The 18,262-nt window shown below is 51.8% G+C and overlaps 2 protein-coding genes across 3 annotated transcripts; both read left to right on the top strand.

Annotated features, from left to right (window-relative positions):
• Positions 1–285: 285 nt before the first annotated feature.
• IUM83_15704 (necrosis inducing-like protein NPP1 type) lies at positions 286–1,119 on the top strand (the record flags this gene model as incomplete). Its single annotated transcript, XM_067940539.1, has 1 exon — positions 286–1,119. The coding sequence occupies one exon, from the start codon at positions 286–288 to the stop codon at positions 1,117–1,119; it is 834 nt and encodes a 277-aa protein (XP_067782021.1).
• Positions 1,120–3,992: 2,873 nt separating this feature from the next.
• On the top strand, positions 3,993–4,640 carry IUM83_15705 (uncharacterized protein; the record flags this gene model as incomplete). Of its 2 annotated transcripts, none has more annotated exons than XM_067940540.1 (5): positions 3,993–4,027; positions 4,089–4,135; positions 4,199–4,265; positions 4,368–4,417; positions 4,492–4,640. In XM_067940540.1, 5 exons carry the CDS (start codon positions 3,993–3,995, stop codon positions 4,638–4,640), a joined length of 348 nt encoding a protein of 115 aa, XP_067782019.1. The 2 variants fall into 2 exon arrangements, with proteins under 2 accessions (XP_067782019.1, XP_067782020.1); XM_067940541.1 differs by having other exon boundaries at positions 4,199–4,239; positions 4,297–4,417.
• Between the last annotated feature and the right edge of the window lie 13,622 nt (positions 4,641–18,262).

Below are 18,262 nucleotides of genomic sequence, written 5' to 3' on the forward strand. Positions count from 1 at the left end.
ATGCGTTCATCACTTTTGTTGAGAAGATACTTCACTGAAGTACTGTTAAGGATATATGTGGACTAGGAAAACAGAACAAACTTGACTAAGACTTATGTGGCTAGTATAGCTGTCAAGAGCTCTCGATCAAGTTCCACGACGCAGGTACGCAAAGGTACTTTACGGTACACGCATACATGTATGCTCGTCATCGTTAGGAACGATACCGATTTCGCAAATCTTCTTTGTTTAGGATTCAGGTGCTACAGCTGGCTCTCTGAAGCTAAGCCTCCATGATCATTGACCATGGTCTGTTACGTAGACTTGCAGAACCAAACACTTTCGATTTCGTCGCCTGTCAACCAGATCATGAACTTACTTTCGCTACTTATCACAGCTATTGCCGCCACTATGGCCTTCTCTGTGGCAGATGCCAGTATCGACCACGACAAGGTGCAGCCGTTTGCCCAGCCGGAGCCAGTCACCATATCAGAGAAGGCAGCCGTCAAATTCAAACCAAGCCTCCTAATTCAAACTGGATGCTACCCGTACGCTGCTGTCAACGCGGCTGGTGAGACTACTGGCGGACTAAAAGCAACGGGCAAAGCCGACTCAGACTGCACGGGATCTCCTCTGGGCTCTCAAGTGTACGGCCGAGCAATTTGGCACAAGGATCTCTGGGCCGTCATGTACGCGTGGTATTTCCCCAAAGACATCTACTTTGGAAATTTCTTCCAGAAGGGCCAGCGACACAAGTGGGTTAGCGCCGTCGTGTGGCTCGACAACCCTGCACTGGAGAAGCCTAAGATTCTTGCCGTGTCGACATATAACGTGGATGGATGGTATGCAATTTTGAAAAACGGTCCACCAGAGTGTGGCCGTCGGTCGTGCGCACCTCCTTTCACTGACTACATCAACGATACCAGCCCCATGCTCATGTACGCATCTTACAATAAGGGTAGCTCAGTGAGCACCACTGTTGTGAGGGGTGGTGAGCTCCAGGACCTCATTATGTGGGAGCAGTTGACCGACGAAGCCCGCGGCGCTCTAAGTGAAACGGACTTTGGAGAGAAGGCGAAGGTCCCGTTCGTCGATGACAACTTTAAGACGAACCTTGAAGCGGCTCGCCCGTTTCTTTAGAGTTCTAAGCACGTTCGATGTCCAAGTCCACCTTGGCGAAGGACAGTCAAGAAGACCAGCGAAATAATGTGAAATTCAACTGTCGTTTTTCTTGAATTCGTTTTCGTGTTATAACGACAAAAAAAAATCGTGCTGTTTCATTCTCAATATCCTCCATCATAGTTAACTAGTAACCTTGCCTGTTCAGCAGCGATGAGGATTCGACGCACTAGAAAAAAACTGAAGTACTGGCCTTTCAACCCTCCAGCCCAGTTAAATCGCAACGCGTGGTAACCAACGTTCAAAACGTAAATGGTGCATGAGGTTGCGGTCCCACTCCTTGGACAACTTGTGGAAGCAAAACAACACGGTGGAAACTCTGTCCGCAATATGCTGTAGTAGTCGAGCGACTCGTGAGTGAGCCGAACAAAAGATAGAGCATGTGTCATCTTCGCTGACACCAACGGACTCCGTCGAAAGCGTTAATCTTGCAGCAACCGCTTCATTTCATTTTTCAGGCGAGGTATATTGTGCTCATTTAGTGCTATGCTACCCTAACGATCTCCAACATCCGCAGCCAACCTCCAAACGCAGCAACCGCTTTGCCTATCGGCTTCACCATGGTCACGAGACTCTGACAAGCATACCAGTGTCCGATTTCACGCTATCATAAGTCGTACAACTTCAGGTAATACATTTTACTTTGGTTCAGCAAATTAGGCATCGAAGATCATCTCCTCACATGAGGACGAACAGCTCAGACCGTTTTCGGACAAGAGACACAAGGATACGCTCTCTAATTTCATAGCGGCTATCATTACTACTTTGAAGTATTGATCCTCGCTTTTCCAATGATGCTGTGGTTATTCGACATGTACGCACTTTACGATAAGGGTAGCTCAGTGAGCACCACTGTTGTGAGGGGTGTTGAGCTCCAAGACCTCATCATGTGGGAGCATGACCAGTGAAGCCAGCAGCGCTCTAAGTGAAACGGACTTTGGAGAGAAGACCAAGGCCCCGTGTGAAGCGGCTCACCCGTTCCTTTAAACACTGAACAATGTGACGGAGTACAGCCTTGGCGAGCAGCAATCGATGACAAATACTTCAGTTTGTCTTGAACTTTTTTTTTCTCGAGCTACGAAAATTTGCTGTGCTGCTGCATCCTCAAATGTCGTCCGTCATAGTTAACCTTGTCTGTGCGCAGCGACGAAAATTAGCACAAAAGAAAAGAACGAAAGTGCCGGGCTATCAAACCACGCCGACTCCCAACACCAACTCAACCGCAGAGTGTGGTCGCCAACGTTCAAAACGTTCTGCGGCAAATGGGACAGCTTGGCTGCGTGTGGTTGTGGCTGCACTGCTTGGACCACTTGTGCGAGCAAACACGGTGGAAAGTGTGGCCGCATCGCGCCGTGGAAGTCAAACGACGCACGGGCGAGCCGAAGGGAGACCAACAAATTGAGCACGTGTCACCTTCGCTGACACCTACAGACTCCGTCGAAAACATCAATCTCGCAGCAACTGCTTCGTTCATTGGTTTCACCATAATCACGAGACTCGCCCATTCGACAGACCCACTGGTTTCATCGGCGTCAAATCGGTGGTAGACGTAGCCCTTAGCCTCCTTCCATGGAGAGCAGATAGACATCCCATCATCGGCCTTCACACCTTCAAAGCGCCACGAGCAGTCGTACAACCCGCATGTGACAGGCTTTACTTTGACACGGCAAATTGGACATCGAACGTTGTCATCTCGAATGAGGTTAAAGAACTCAAACTTCTTCCGGTCGATGATCATATGACGGAAAGCACGGCAATCGCGGTTCATGCACCGACCTTCAATGTTGAGGCCTTTGTCGCAGAGGCGCCACTCAGGGGCTGTGGGAGAAAAATCGACTGCAGTTATGATCGAGCCATCCGACACGTCTGCAAAGGTGCGATATGGAGCCATGCGTCCCGCAAAGCCACCCAGCATTCTCACCGCTAGGTACAGCGTACTTGAGCACTGGATCCCATAGCGTGAAAGTCTGATGTGGTCTTGCAGTTGCGTGCCGACATGGGTGAGGCGTTGATTGTCAGTTGGTACGCCTTCTTTCTCCTCAATTCTGTCCTTGACAAAACCCACAGTGTCCGCCGACGTACACTCGACAGCAATGGTTTTCCCCGATAGCAATTTAACAAACACCAGCATAGGAGTCCCATTGTGTCCGCTTGGTTGCACTCGCATCGTAGCAAGAAACCGAGGACTGCTCCCCATCACATCAGGAATGGTGTACTCCAACGATTGCTTGCTACTCACCCGCGCACCATGCAGCAACATTTCCTTCACCTCGCGGACGACTCTCATGTTAGACGTTGCTTCACGAATCTTCTCGTTAACAAGCGCGATAAACTCGCGTACAGAGGCGTCCTCGAATTGGTTATTGGCAAAGTCTGAGGCGTGAATCTCCACAACGCCACTTAAGCCTCGTTGGGTCGCATCCCGCCATGCCACGGGGATAGTAAGCGCCATCTTGGTAGCACCAGCAGTAGTATTTGGTCCAACTTCGCGAGCTCAGGTTTTGAATGGCTGCAGCAAATTGCAGAATGAACCGTGACGCTCCTGTTGAAGCTTTGGACGTCATGTTTCGAGGAAAAGCACGCAGTGATATTGTCAATGATCAAACGACAAGGCTCTGGGAAGATGCGGAAGTGAACACGACAGTTGATTAGTAGAGAGTTCCGTCGACGCACCATAAGCGAACGAATTCCATTAAATGACCCGCAGATTTCGGCACAAGTGAGCGTTGTGCCAAGAAAGGATCGAAGAGGGTTCGCTGCATTTAGAAGAAGCTGCTAAGAAAAACTTCTATAGCTGTGTGGAGTGCGTGCGCACTGAGCCGACAGAGCTCAAAATGCCAGCTTCGTCTGCATCCTCACTCTCGTCACGGTAGAGTCGTGCTTAACGAAGTAGAGGGCCAATACGCGGACTAACAACCTGGCTCTGGTAGATCCCAGCCATCCTGTAGTGGTATCCAACGAAACAGTTCCCACAGAGGTACGTCGTACGAGAATGTCGAACCAAGCGGATCCTTAGCTTGTTTTGCTTTGTTCGTTCCAGACCCTAAGCTCCTGTTGGGCGCTGAAAGCGACTTCGACGAGGTAGGCGCGTCGAATAAACGTGTCTGGTTCGTTATCTCCTTAACGTTGTTATTCTAGACCGAGTCTGTGGCATCTTCGGCAAGTTCGAGAACTTCTGTGTCTACTTTTTCTTACTCTAGCCGCTGCAGTCATCGCAGCAAGTCCACCGCTGCCGTCTCTGCGTCAATTGCAACGTCATGTAAGTAAAGAAAATGCCGCCCGACATTTTCGCTACCTAAAGCGGCCACTAAAATTGTCAGTTTCTTCTTGTAGGCGTCTCGCTTCGCGTCTTGGAATCCCGCAAGAACCAGATCGAGCGTGAGCTAGCGCGAGTTCAGCACGAGTTGCAACTGCGAGAATCCCAGCAAGCGGTGGCACGACTATCGTCCAGTTTCGGGCCACCGGAAAACGACAAGAAATGAGTATGGATCTCAAACCCATTCCTTACAAAAAAAATACGAGCAGTAACTACAAGAAGCTTCATTTGATTGATTGCCCAGCTTAGCATCAAGTAAACTAGCCTACACGGGAAAAAAGAAAGAAGAAAATTGATGAAGTTTTTCATGGAGGATGCCAGTCAAGGGTTTCCAACATCCAAACTTGAGCCCTGTTGTTGAGGCAAACCAGAATTGCACCCGGTTGTTCCTGTGCTCACACGTCGTTTTGGCACACGCAGCAGCTCGGCACGACGTTGCGACTTCCGCACCACTGAAAGCATCTCTCGTTGCAGCCTCGGTGAACGTTCTCACACGCTCCTATTAAACTCTGACCAGCAAATCGTGCACATTCCTGCTGTTGGTGGGGCCCCGGCATCGTCTCTTCCTTTCACGGTAGCTGTAAATCGGTAGTGTCGATACTTGGTGGCATTTTGTGAAGAAGATCGTGTGTTCCTGCCGCTGTAGTGACATGGTATACATGCAGGGTATACTGGGACTGTGCAGTTGCAGTTCTGTATACGGCAGTTGGAGTATAGTCACTCGTAACAGAGGGGGTTGTCACCTTCGAGGTTTTCTCCTCATCAATCCCAAAGTTGCTCAGTGGGAAACAAGTGTTCTTAGCGTTGTCTTCCTACCTACGCTGTTCCTGAGAGCCGACACTCGCCTGCGCATCGTGCCAGGTTATGAGCCCAAGATTCGCAAGCTTGACGGACTGTTTTCATGGAGCTCTGTGGAATGGCTGGATCGAGTGCGGCGTCGTGTACTGCAAGCAGTCCAACTGCCACAACGACGAGTAGTGCTACTGCTACGTCTACTGCTGCTTCTACAGGAGCAAGTACGGCGTCTTCTGGTGTGATGACTACCTGTACTGGAGTAAGTGGGAGCTCTGGAGCCCCGAGCATGACCTCTGCTGGTTTGACGAGCACGAGTGGAATGCTTGGTGGAGGATTCACGTTTCTCGGGCAGGCTGGAAGTGGAGCATTGCGGACAAGTGGAATTGGCACGAGTTCTGTAGCTGGTTCTGTGGCGACGGTACCACCAACGATGACGGCACCTGTGAGTGTTTCGGCGACGTGGCCAACCAGTTCGGCAGCGTTCGGATCGGCGATGCCAAGTACTGGAGCATTTCCAGCAGCGCCGTATATGATTCCTCAGTACGCTGGTGGTGGATTTGGTATGAAGTTGGACAACAAGCCACCAGTGATGCAAGGTAGCTTTGATCTGTACGCAGTGCAGTTGAAGACGTTCTTGACACATCTGAATTTGGGGTGCGTCGTTGAGAACGAAGCTGCGGTTCGCGCGAGTGTAAGTGATGTTCAGTTTGCAATGATGGATAATGTAGCTCGCGGAGCGATTTTGCATGGTGTTCCGATTGCCGACGCTGAGCTTATCTGTCATGAAATGAGTGCACAAGCGATGTGGACGTCCTTTGTCAATAAACAGACAAAGAGGGAGTATGCAAACTATATCTCTGCTCGACAAAGGTTGTACGCGAACAGGTACTCGCAAGATCACAATATGAACGAATGGCTTCGTGAGATGCAACTATTGCGCAATGAGTTACTTCATTATAAGAAAGTGAATTCGGATGAAGAATTCGCGGAGATTTTGTTGAGTAATGTTGTGCAGACCCACCGAGAAGTTGTTCGTCAGTTTTCGAAACACTGCGACCCTGGATATCAGCGATCAGCACCATCTTCCGCCCAAGTGATGAATGCGCTTCGCGCGGAGTCCGAACTCGACGCGAGGAGTGATGATACACCACCAGCCCATATTATTTCTTCCACGCAAGCTGGCAAGAAAGGTCAAGGGAAACCATAGCAGGGTCAACAGCAAAACAAAGGAAAAAAGCGTGGTAGAAGTAAATACAAAGCCAAGGATGATCGCAATCGAGGTGGTTCAGGGGGAAATCAGGGCGGGAAACTGAAAGATGGTGGAGATACTCGTGAGTGTTGGAATTGCCATAAGACTGGGAATATTCAGGTGAATTGTCCATGTCCTCGTAGTGGAGATACTGAATCGGAGTCGCAACTTCTAGAGCGAAAGCGCTGGCAGAACAAGAAGAAAGCTGGCAAAAGCAATGATAATCAGAGAGATATTGACATAGCGACAGTCGTTTGGAGGTTGGTGCCACGCAGAATTCCATGGATAATGGCGTAGAATGGATCCTGGATTCAGCGAGCGATTGCCACGTGAGCACAAACAAGGACATTCTATCTGATTTACGCCAGGACGATGGACCGTTAGTGTTTGATTGAGAAGGTAACCCATCCAAGAACAGAGGATTGGTTGGGACGGTGAATCTTCGGGTCAAGAATGAAAATCAACCCGCGATAGCCGCCCCACTATGTCTCAAGAATGTGCTTTATACTGCTAGTGGTACAAATAATTTGCTCCGCCTAGACAAACTGGAAAGGTAGGGATGGGACTTTATCAAGCTGAAGAGACAGAAATGTGCATGGCTTCGCAAGCGTGATGTATTGCTGAAACTGAAGAAGACTTGTGGAGGTTCGATTCCCACAGATGTTTGCTTTTCTTTTTGCCAACAAAAGAGCATCGTAGGCAGGCTAGAAGCTAATACCCACTCAATCAATCTTACTTTTGGTTTGACATATATATGGAACAACCCGAATACATTGATGATGGATCGGGTCGTGTTTGCAAGTTGCATCAGAGTTTGTATGGGTTGCGTCAGTCCCCGCGCATTTGGTATCAACGCTTGACAAGTACTAGAGGAAGTGTGGATTCGAGCGGACCAAAATGGATGCGGGGGTGTACGTCAGAACCGTAGGAGCGAACAAAGTTTTCGTGACAGTCTATGTAGATGATCTCTTAATTGTCGGAACGAACTCTAATATCGAGATGGTGGTTGCAGAATTGAAGAGCGAGTTCAAGATCAAGGACTTAGGCAATGTGAAGCACTTGCTGTGAATGGAGATAACGTATGTGCGTGGGTGCATGCTTACGATTTCCCAGAAAGGATACTGGGAGAAGGTATTGAAACGGTTTAAGATGGATAAATGTAAACCTGTACCTACTCCTCAAGTGAAAGGCAATTTGCATAGACCTGGTGCTCCTGAAGTTGAACCGGTATGCATAAATGCAGACCCTGATTAGATTATCGACAGATTGTGGGTTCTTTGCAGTATTTGGCGCAATGCCCACGCCCAGATATTGCGAACGCGGTGCGAACTTTGGGAAAATATTTGAACTGCTTGACCCATGAACATCACGTGTTAGCGAAACGGGTTTTACGCTACTTACGTGGGACTACTGACTACGGACTCGTGTGGACGAGAACCGACAAGCCTGACTTGCAAGTCGTGGCATTCGTAGACTCGTGGCGGTTTACTGAGAAGGAGGTACAAGTTGTGGCACATGCAGATGCAGACCTAGGAAATGAAAAAGACGATCGACGTTCAGTTACCGGGTTTGTGCTACAATTGGAGGGTTGTACTTTCGCGTATTCAAGCCGGAAACAACGCTTGATAACGGATGATACGTGTAGCTCAGAATTTGTGGCTGCGTCTCAGTGTTCTACAATGATTATGTGGACGCACAATATTTGCAAGGAACTTGCTATTCGTCGCAAGAAAACTGTTCTTTATGACGACAATCAAGCGGCTATTGCTGTTATTAAGGCAGATACAGGAGACTACAAAGTGAAAGGAAATGATCTTAAGTATCACAAAGTGCGGGATTACTTTGAGCGTGGTGAATTCGCTTTGGAGTATTGTCCTGCAGAAGAGAATGTAGCGGACATTTTGACTAAATCTCTCGGACCAACGCAGTTCAAGAAGCTACGACAGCTTTTGAATGTGCTGCCGGTACCAGCAGTTGGAGAGGAAACCGGAGCTAACACAAGCTAGGTACAGCGATCTGAGAGAAGGATTATGCAGCAACTTCATGCGCCAGAACTACGAAGTGGGAGTGTGAAGAAGATCGTGTGTTTCTGTCGCTGTAGTGACATGATATACAGGCAGGTATACAGACAGGGTATACTGGAACTGTGCAGTTGCAGTTCTGTATACGGCAGTTGGAGTATAGTCACTCGTAACAGAGGGGGTTGTCACCTTCGAGGTTTTCTCCTCCTCAATCCCAAAGTTGCTCAGTGGGAAACAAGTGTTCTTAGCGTTGTCTTCCTACCTACGCTGTTCCTGAGAGCCGACACTCGCCTGCGCATCGTGCCACATTCTTCCACGACATGCTGATCACACGATCGTCTTAAACTCGCACGCCGCCCAGATTTTTCAGCAGATCGGTTGCCGATTTGAACTGGGTCAATGAACAGATGATATTAGGTTATACAGTATAACCGATATATTCTGACCAAATGAACAGATCAAGGAAATACATCATATTTTTGGTCCGTAAATATATATACCCAAAAGGAATTTAGGTCAACTCAATTTAGCTTATAGCGGGACTATTTCATAGTTTGTAACAGCTAAAACTGGTAATCTTTTACTTTGTTCAGCATTATTATAACGAGCCATTCGCCGCCGCTACGCGGCGGTAGGTCTATGTTGGGTCGCAGTTGGGTGGGCCCGCCCGCCTCCGCTGCGCTCCGGCGGGCTTGGCCAAAGCCAAGCAAAACGTGTACCGTAACCCACGGGTTCATTGCAACGCTCGTAAAAAGTTCCCGTCCTATATAATTTGTTGGCAAATTCTGAGTTGTTACAGCGTGTTGGTATTGTGCGCCGCGAGTGTAGGCAGGACTGATTTTATTGTGTACCGCCAGTGTAGACAGGACGGACCCAGCGAAGACTCGTCCGGAGATGACTCCGCGGTGAACGAGTTGACGGGGCACGGCACGTGCCTAGCCGTGATGTGGTTGGATAGACCGAAGCCTGGCACTGAGTCCTCGGTAGGGTAAACAACATGATGAGAGGCATCAAGGAGCGCAAGGGGAACAACAGGAAGAGGAGGACAGTAATGTAGATTTAGGCTTAACGATAAATCTCACTTCGGTATTTGCCCTCTTCCACACAAGTACCAAAAACAACAGGTTAACAGCCGCACAAGCTCAAGCCCACGTCGACGGACATGACGACGTCCAGCAAGAAGGCCGAAGTCATCCTGGGAAGCGACAACTACTTCCACTGGGAGTTCTCTATGCGGATGACGCTGGCGAGGAAGAGGCTGCTGGCGCACGTGCAAGTGGTGAAGGACCCGAGTGAGGTCACCGAGGCCTGGTTGCTCAACGACATGAAGGCGCTCGGACTCTTCGCCCAAGGGGTGGCGGTGGAGCATCACACGAATATTCGGTCGGCCATGTAGTGGGCCTACTTTGGCTCACTACTTTAGCTTACACGTCGCGCTACGTGTATGAGGAAGTAGGAGTTTATTAATAATTTGAATTAATTATACTTGAGTCCACAAGTATAATATAAATCAAATAAAACACCAAGTAGCTAGTTTAAGGTAAAATGAGAACTGTATTGTTTGTGAATTGATCTTCCTCCTAAATCTGCTAAAACTGTTTATCATCGTTCAAGGCGGTCTCCCAGACCGCCTTGAACGTGCCGGTCGGGCTGTAGGCCCGACTGTATTAACTGCTCCAGCGCGACTACGCGCTGGAGAGGAGGGTTTCCCCTGCCGACTCTGTCTCTTCGGGTCAGACGAGCCACTTGGCTCGTGCTGGAGGTATGGCTTTAACCGCCCGACATAAAATGTCGGGTGGAGCCGCATGCTAGACGCTATGTCTAGCGTGTATGCGTTACCGTGGCGTGCCATCACCGTGAATGGCCCGATGAAGCGCGGAGCAAGCTTACTTGCTCCGAAATCCGAAACTGCATGTTTAGGCAGGTTTTGAGTAGATAACAAAACCAATGAATCGACTTTGAATTCATTTGTGTTGCCCCTGCCAATATTATCGCCGTTCAGCTTCTGTCTATCCACAGAAGCTGCAATCATGTCCTGGACAAACCGAATTACGGCTTGTCTTTTATTGATGAAGTCAATCGCATCCGAGCTGAACTCGTTCAGCTCGCTCTCACCGAGAGGCCCGGCCTCTGCGTGGTTCTTCGCGGTGTCTGCGCCCTGCGCAGGCCCGTGGTCCTTGTTCCTTGTGGAGTCTGTGTTCTGCACAGACTCGTTTCTTTGTTCTGGGGGTCAGCGCACTGCGCTGACCCTTGGTTCTTCCTGCCAAGGTCTGCGCCCCGCGCAGACTTGGTTGTCTTGTTCCTTGTTGTCGCGGCTGACACTGTGCAGGTGTCAGCGGCTTTTTGCGGCTGCTGTGTTGCAGTCTTAGATCCCCCCCACTTAAAGTGGGAGCCACCACTCCGAGTAAACTTGGCAGACGGGGATGCCACATGGCATTCACATAAAACGGTGTATGCCCGGTCGAGGCATGCACCGAGTTGTTTATGGCGAATTCCGCCATCGACAAACACTGGCTCCAGTATTGGAACGAGTGAGCGTAGCTCTTCAGAATGTCGACGAGCACGCGGTTCACGCGCTCGGTTTGGCCGTCCGTCTGCGGACGGTCCGCAATCGACATTGAAAGCTGGCTCCCAAGAAGTGTAGACACTTCTTGCCACAGGTTTGCTGTGAAGCGTGGGTCTCGGTCCGACACAATGTCGGTCGGCATGCCATGGTGTTTGAACACCATGTCAACGAACAGACGGGCCGTCTGCTTCGCAGTCACTTCTGCCGGCACTGCGGCAAGATGTACCATCTTGCTGGACCGGTCGACGAAGACCACAACACCGGTATTCCCTCCGTGTCCGGGGGAAGACCAAAGATGAAGTCCAATGACATGGACTTCCAACACTCCGACGGAGTCGGTAGTGATTGCAACGGAGCCTGCGCAAACGGCGCAGGCTTTACGGGTTGGCACACCTCTCAAGCACGGACGTACTTGCGCACCCACTTGTACTGGTGGTGCCAGTAGAAGTCACGCGTGAGAAGGACGTATGTCTTCTCACGTCCGAGATGTCCCGCAGACGGGACATCGTGATACTCGTACATGATCCTGAGTCGCAGGTCATGGTCATTTGGCACGCCAACGCGATCCGCGTTGTCGTCGACTGCATTGTAAAGCAGTAGTCCGTCGTGCACACGAAAGCGGTGTGTACGCGCTCGAAGGTGCTTGGGCAGCTTCTGACGGGACTTGCCAGAAGGCGCTCTGCCATAGGCCAGCAAGAGTTTCGTGTCCGCGTCGTGCTTGTACGCGGCTTTCACGTCGTCCAACAGAGACGACGTGGGTGTGCTCGTTCGCATGGCGTCAATGGCATTGACGTCAGCAGCTTCTGCATAACCCGGCCGACGTGATAACGCGTCGGCCACCACATTCAATCTTCCGGGTTTGTATTCGACCCGGAAGTTATATTCTGCAAAGAATGGAGCCATCTCGCCATTCTTTGTGATATGTGTGGCGACTTCACTGCAGTGCACAGTGATGCATGGTCGGTGTAGACCACAAATGGTCTACTTCCAAGCAAATACGCTCGGAACTTTGCGAGTGCGTACTTCATGGCAAGGAGTTCCTTGTCATGCACCGGATAGTTGCGCTCAGCTGGCTTCAGCTGACGCGATTGGTAGTAGACGACACGATCACGGCCCTCGTGATCGTGCTGCATCAACGCACATCCGATCGCGAAGTCGGATGCGTCACAAACACGTTAAATGGACGATCTTGGTCAGCCACTGCCAAGATCGGTGCCTCAGTCAAGCTCCGCTTGACTGCATCGAATGCCTTTTGGCAATCGGGTGTCCAATTCCACACAGCTTCCTTCTTAAGAAGCTGTGACAGCGGGCGGATCTTGCCCGCGTAATCCTCCACGTACTTGCACAAGTACGTGGCCAAGCCAAGGAACTGCCTCAGTTCCTTGACACTTGAAGGCGTTGGCCATTCTTTAACCACTCTGACCTTTTCCGGGTCAGGGCGAACACCGTTTTTCCCTACGAGACACCCGAGGACGGGTATCTCGCTTGCCCCGAAGATACACTTCTTCAGGTTCGCGTAGAGCTTATGCTTTTGCATAAGCTCAAGTAGCTTCCGGAGATGCACCGTGTGCATCTCTACGTCAGTCTTCCCGTCCACAGCTCGGCTGTGGATGAACACATCATCGAAGTAGCTCGGTGCGAAGTCGCGCACTGAGCGCAAAAAGTGCGTCACGCACCTGTTGAAAGTCGCAGGGGGTGTTCTTAAGCCCCTGTGGCATTACTAGCCACTCCCAGAGCATGCCGCTTGACGTGCTCACTGCCGTGAGAGGGATATCGCTCTCACGCATTAGGATTTGATAAAATCCATCTCGCAAGTCGAGAGCACTGTAAACGGTGCTCCCGGCCATCGAATCGATGATAACATCTTTTCGCGGTATCGGTGTCTGCGCCAGTACCGTCGCATCGTTCAGCTTGTTGTAGGCATGAACGATGCGCCATCCGCCCTGTGGCTTTTTGGCACAGAACGTCGGAGCACTGTGCGGGGACTTTGATTCCCGCACTTGTCCTGCTTTGTGAGGACTTTCAACGAAGCCGTCGATCGCCTCCACTTGATCTCGCGGCAGTAGCCACTGTCGCGTGACACAGAACTTCGTGCCCGGCACCAGATCAATCTCGTGCTGAATGACCTTATACTGCGGAAGCTCCGCGGGAATCTCTTCCGGGAGTACGTCTTTGTACTCCCTCAACAATTCGTAATAGGGACTCGACTTCAGCGAGTCCCAGCCTTGTTCCTCGAAGCGCTCTCGCTTCGTCTTCGCACTGAGAGTGTCTTCACTCTCAGTGGTACTTCCCATGAAGGGATACTTCAGCTCTTCGCTCTCCGTTCTTTCGCTGTTCGAAAGAACGCAGACTTGCTCGATGCGTCCATCGTGCAAGTCGCGCGTGAAGCGCTTCCAGCTCATGGCTGGAAGCGAAGTCAACTCCGACGCCATCGTCGGAGGACTAGCGAGTTCCATCTCACGATACTGGAATCCAGTATCGGTGCGCGTCAAGACGCTTAGCGTCTCGACATCCGGCGTCGCCGCCTCAATCTGCCCAGCAGACTGTTCTCGTTGCGTCTCGGTCCCGGACCGAGACTTGCGCAGCGTTCTTCGCATGCGCCGTCTTCTTGTTGTGCGGAGCTGAGCTCCGCACAGTTGTTCTTCTGGTCCAGGCCCGGCCGTGGACAGTTGTTCACAGACGGACCCTGTCCGCGGGCGCGCGGTATCAAGCCGGCTTGACCGCATGTTTCTTCGTGCAGCCCGGCTGCACGGAAATGTGTTCCTTCGCCGGCAGACCCTGTCTGCGGGCGCGCGATATCAAGCCCGGCTTGATCGCATGGCGCTTCGTCGTGCAGCCCGGCTGCACGACAGCATGCAAATTGCGTCAGTACGGGACGTTTGCAACCGTCCGTACTGTTTGCAGCGTCAACTCTCGGAGTTGACACGCCTTTGTCACGTCGACGCCAGTTATTGGCGGAGCTCCTCATCACCGAGGGTGCGTCGACCTGACCGCTTCGGGTCAGGGACTGTCCCTTACACGCTTGAACGTGGGTGTTGGTTCCCGAAACCAACAATCTTTTTCTTCCGACGTCGGCAGCATTGCCGACGTGGATCCCACTTGTGCGCATCCTCGCGCACCCCTTGGGCATTCCGGGATAGCGGCATTAAGCGCTGTCTCGACTGGCGAGTCGCGCGCACCTGCTGGTGCGTGTGCTTCTTGCAGCGAGATCTGGTCTCACTGGGGGCTGCAGTCCTCAGTGTCGCGTGCCCAATGTCGGCACGCGTGACTGCATTAACAGTAGGGCGCCCCGCGCCTACTGGATGTTCACGTTTTTTGTTTGTTCGCGGCGATGTCCGGCATCGCCACGACGGCTACCATTGTAGTGCACGGGAGCCGTGCACTCTCTGGCAAAGTGACCGATCCTTCCGCAACGAAAGCATCGCACATTACTTCCGTGCTGCTGGTGACTAGCAGCCGTTGCATTCGAGAGGTCCATTGGTTCTGGACCTCCCGTGCTCACTACCGGGCGCGGTTGCGGCCTCGGCACGTTCGCATGCAGTTTATCCTGCCCCAGTCTAAACTCTTCTTGCATTGCGAGAGTAATCGCAGCTTCGAGAGTACTCGGGTACTCTCGGAAGAGATAGGTCTTCACAGGCCCGTCTCTCAGACCCTTCATGAACGTGACGACTTTAGCGCCTCCTCTATCGGGTTGGTCACGATATTTGATACCAAATATCGTGCGCGCTGCGCGTAAGCATGGACGTCATGCTTACCCTGCTGAAGGTCGAGGAACTCCGCCCTCGACCGGAACTCGTTTTGCGGGGGCTCAAACGCTTGTTTGAGCTCCTCTTTGAACACTGCGTACGTGCTGAAGCACGTAGGATCGGAGAGTCGGCGTCCATACGCCCAACTCCTTGCGCGTCCGCCAAGGCAGGACATGGCGAACGCGACCTTCGACAGCGGGTCGACGATGCGTCGAGCCGCTATGGCTGTGTCGAGCTCGACAAGCCATCGGAGGAGAGGCTCGCCCTCTCTTCCCACGTAGTTGCTTACGCTCAACTTTAATGGTTGAGCACGCGGTGTCGTCCCTGACGTCGCCGTCACTGAGGAAGCAGCATCACGCTGCTCCTTCATGATGAATCCTAGAGCAACACCATGTTGCTCCGTCGGCGATAGCGTACGCAGCATCGTAGCTATCGCCGCTTCTCCAATGACTGTTGACAGTCGTTGGAGGGCTTCCCACTCTGGGTCAGACAGGTGGGGGCAGTCAGCGCGTGCAACATGCGTTGCAGGCGTGTTGGAGCTCTCCATGGGCACCTCCGTGCTCATGTGGTTCTCGGCTCCGCGATCGTACACCGCGTACGAACGTCAAGCAGTCGGTCGTTGGACGGACTACAAAGTGCTACCAGGTGTAGTGGGTCTAACTTGACTCACTACTTTAGCTTACACGTTGCGCAACGTGTATGAGGAAGCGTAAGTAGTTAGTAATTACTTAGGTTAATTATATTTGAATACACAAATATAAATTAAGTAAGAAAGGATTCCAAGTGACTTAGATTAGGTAAAATGAGAACTGTATTGTTTGTGAATTGATATTCCTCCTAAATCTGCTAAAACTGTTTATCATCTATGAAAGGGGTTGGCAGAGGCTGGCTGTCAGAGCCCCGCTAATATGCATGTCTCTGATTGGTAGAAAGATGCTGCTTTCTACTAATAGGATCTTTGGGTAGGTGTGGCCCACTGATTGTGGTGGCCCACTTCAATGTATCCATTGGTGTGACTTACACCAATGTGAGGAAGTATCTAAAACCTTTAACAGATATTTATCTCTTAAACCATAAGTGACAAATGTCATGCACAAGTGACTGTTGGCACTTGTGAGTGTAACCCCGTTACAGGCCACGTCGGCCATTCAAGCGTGGAATACTCTGGCAGAGTTTTACAACCGGACGACGATGCATAACCGCGTAGCGATGACTCGTCGCCTCCGTGAGTTCAAGATGGAGGAAAGCTCGACGATGGCTAAGCATCTGGACAAGTTCGACGAGCTCATCGTGGGCCTGCAAACGCTGGGCGAGCCGCTGGACGATGGCCGACAACTCGTTATTTTGCTGAGTAGTCTGTCTGCTGAGTACGAGTTGATCTCATCGCTCGTCGAGAACTCCTAGGACGTGACGCTCATCGAGGTCAAGGAGAAGTTGCTCAAGGAGTATGAGCGACAGGAGAAGAAGGAGTCTTCGGAGCGTGCGCTAAAGGCTACCTCGTTCGGAGGCAAGGGTAAGAACCAAAGGTTCGACAAGGTCGGCAAGGGGTTCGACCGCAAGAGCAATGGCGGACGAAAGCTCGGCAGGTTCAAGGGCAAGTGCTTCAACTGCGACACATTCGGTCACATGAAGCGGGACTGCCCGGAGCAAGGCAATGGTGACACCAACGAAGACTCAGTCTTCGCTGTTGGTGAGGATCGGTCGGCAGGGTGGCTGATCGATAGCGGTGCGACGACGCATATGACGCCACACCGCGATGACTTGTTCGAATACGCGGACATGTCGGCGGACATTTTCGTGACAATCGCGGATGGAAAGAAGATTCGCGTGGCTGGGGCGGGATTAGTAGGCTTGACGAGCATCGACGGCAAGCGGATCCGAATGGTGGAGGTACTCCACATACCCGGCCTCGACCGACGACTGCTCTCGGTTGGAAAGTTGACTGAGCGCGGCATGAGCGTGGAGTTCCAGCGCAAGTCGTGTGTCATTTGGAACAAGTCGACGGCGATCGCTTCGGGGAAGAAGATTGACAAGGCGTACGTGCTGGAATACCGGCAGGACACGGCGTACTACGCGGAGTACTCGGGGGTCGAAAGCGGGTGGGATCTTTGGCACTCTCGCATGGGACACCTCAACGACGACTCGTTGGCGAAGACTCGGCAAGCCACGACTGGGCTGCCGATGACCCAGAAAACGGTTAAGACCCTATGCGGCGAATGCATGAAGGGCAAGCAGACGGTCGCTCACTTCCCGTCGCGATCGTTGACGAAAACGACACGTCCGCTAGAGCTCGTTCATACGGACGTGATGGGCCCCATGAAGACGAAGTCTAAGAGCGGGGCCAGGTATGTGCTTACCGTTGTGGATGACTACTCGCGGCACGTCGTGGTGTACTTCTTGACTAAGAAGAGCGAGGTCGGCTGTTCTGTACCGGAATCAGTGGGGACAGCGTATCAAGTGTCTGCGCTCGGACAATGGCAGCGAGTTCGTCAACCAGTCGATGAACGAGATCTGCCGGCAGAACGGGATCATGCACCAGAAGACCGTCCCGTATAGCCCTCAGCAGAATGGAGTGGCAGAGCGGATGAATCGTACGATCATGAAGAAGGCTCGGAGCATGCTGCATTACAAGGGTGTGACCACGTTGGGGTGAGCAGAGGCAGTCAGCACGGCAGTGTACTTAACCAACCGGTCGACCAACAGTATGCAACCAACGAAGACTCCGTACGAGTTGTCGTTCAAGGCGAAACCTCGGTTGGACCACTTCCGTGTGTTTGGGCCGATCGGGTATGCACACATTGACAAGGCAAAACGCACGAAGTTGGAAGCAAAGAGCTTCAAGTGCATGTTCCTGGGGTACGCCGAAGACTCGAAGGGTTACCGAGTGTACGACTTGGAGTCAAACAAGGTGACCAGATCGGTGAAACTCGACGAACGAGAAGTAAATGGCATCTACGACGCGGCGTCCACCGAAGACTCGGTGACCATTCAAGTGACGAAGGCTGGAGAGGATGCTGCATTACCGGAACGTGCGCAGCAAACTCCGACTGATAACCCATTGGAGTCAGTGGGAGAAACCGCCGAAGACTCGGAAATGCGAGAGGCGGGTTGAACGAGTCATCGGTACAGGATCTGACGAACTGCCAAAGGGTGGGAAACCCAGCGATGACTGAGGAAATGGTGTTCCACCCAGAACCGGAAAGAATCCGGCGTGTACGTGAATCTGCGATTCTTGGAGATGGATTAGCAGGCGCCGAAGACTCGAGGATGCACAACAGCGAAGACTCGGACAACGACGATCACGTCTGGCCTCCATCGCCTAAGCGACCGAGGTATGACGAGGATAACCTACTTGCAGAAGCTGTGTTGACGTACGCTGCAGATGTCGGTGAGGCGGACGACGCGCCAAGC

The sequence above is a fragment of the Phytophthora cinnamomi genome (genome assembly GCF_018691715.1).
Source record: "Phytophthora cinnamomi strain GKB4 chromosome Unknown Contig111, whole genome shotgun sequence".
In the NCBI taxonomy this organism is placed as follows: domain Eukaryota; phylum Oomycota; class Peronosporomycetes; order Peronosporales; family Peronosporaceae; genus Phytophthora; species Phytophthora cinnamomi.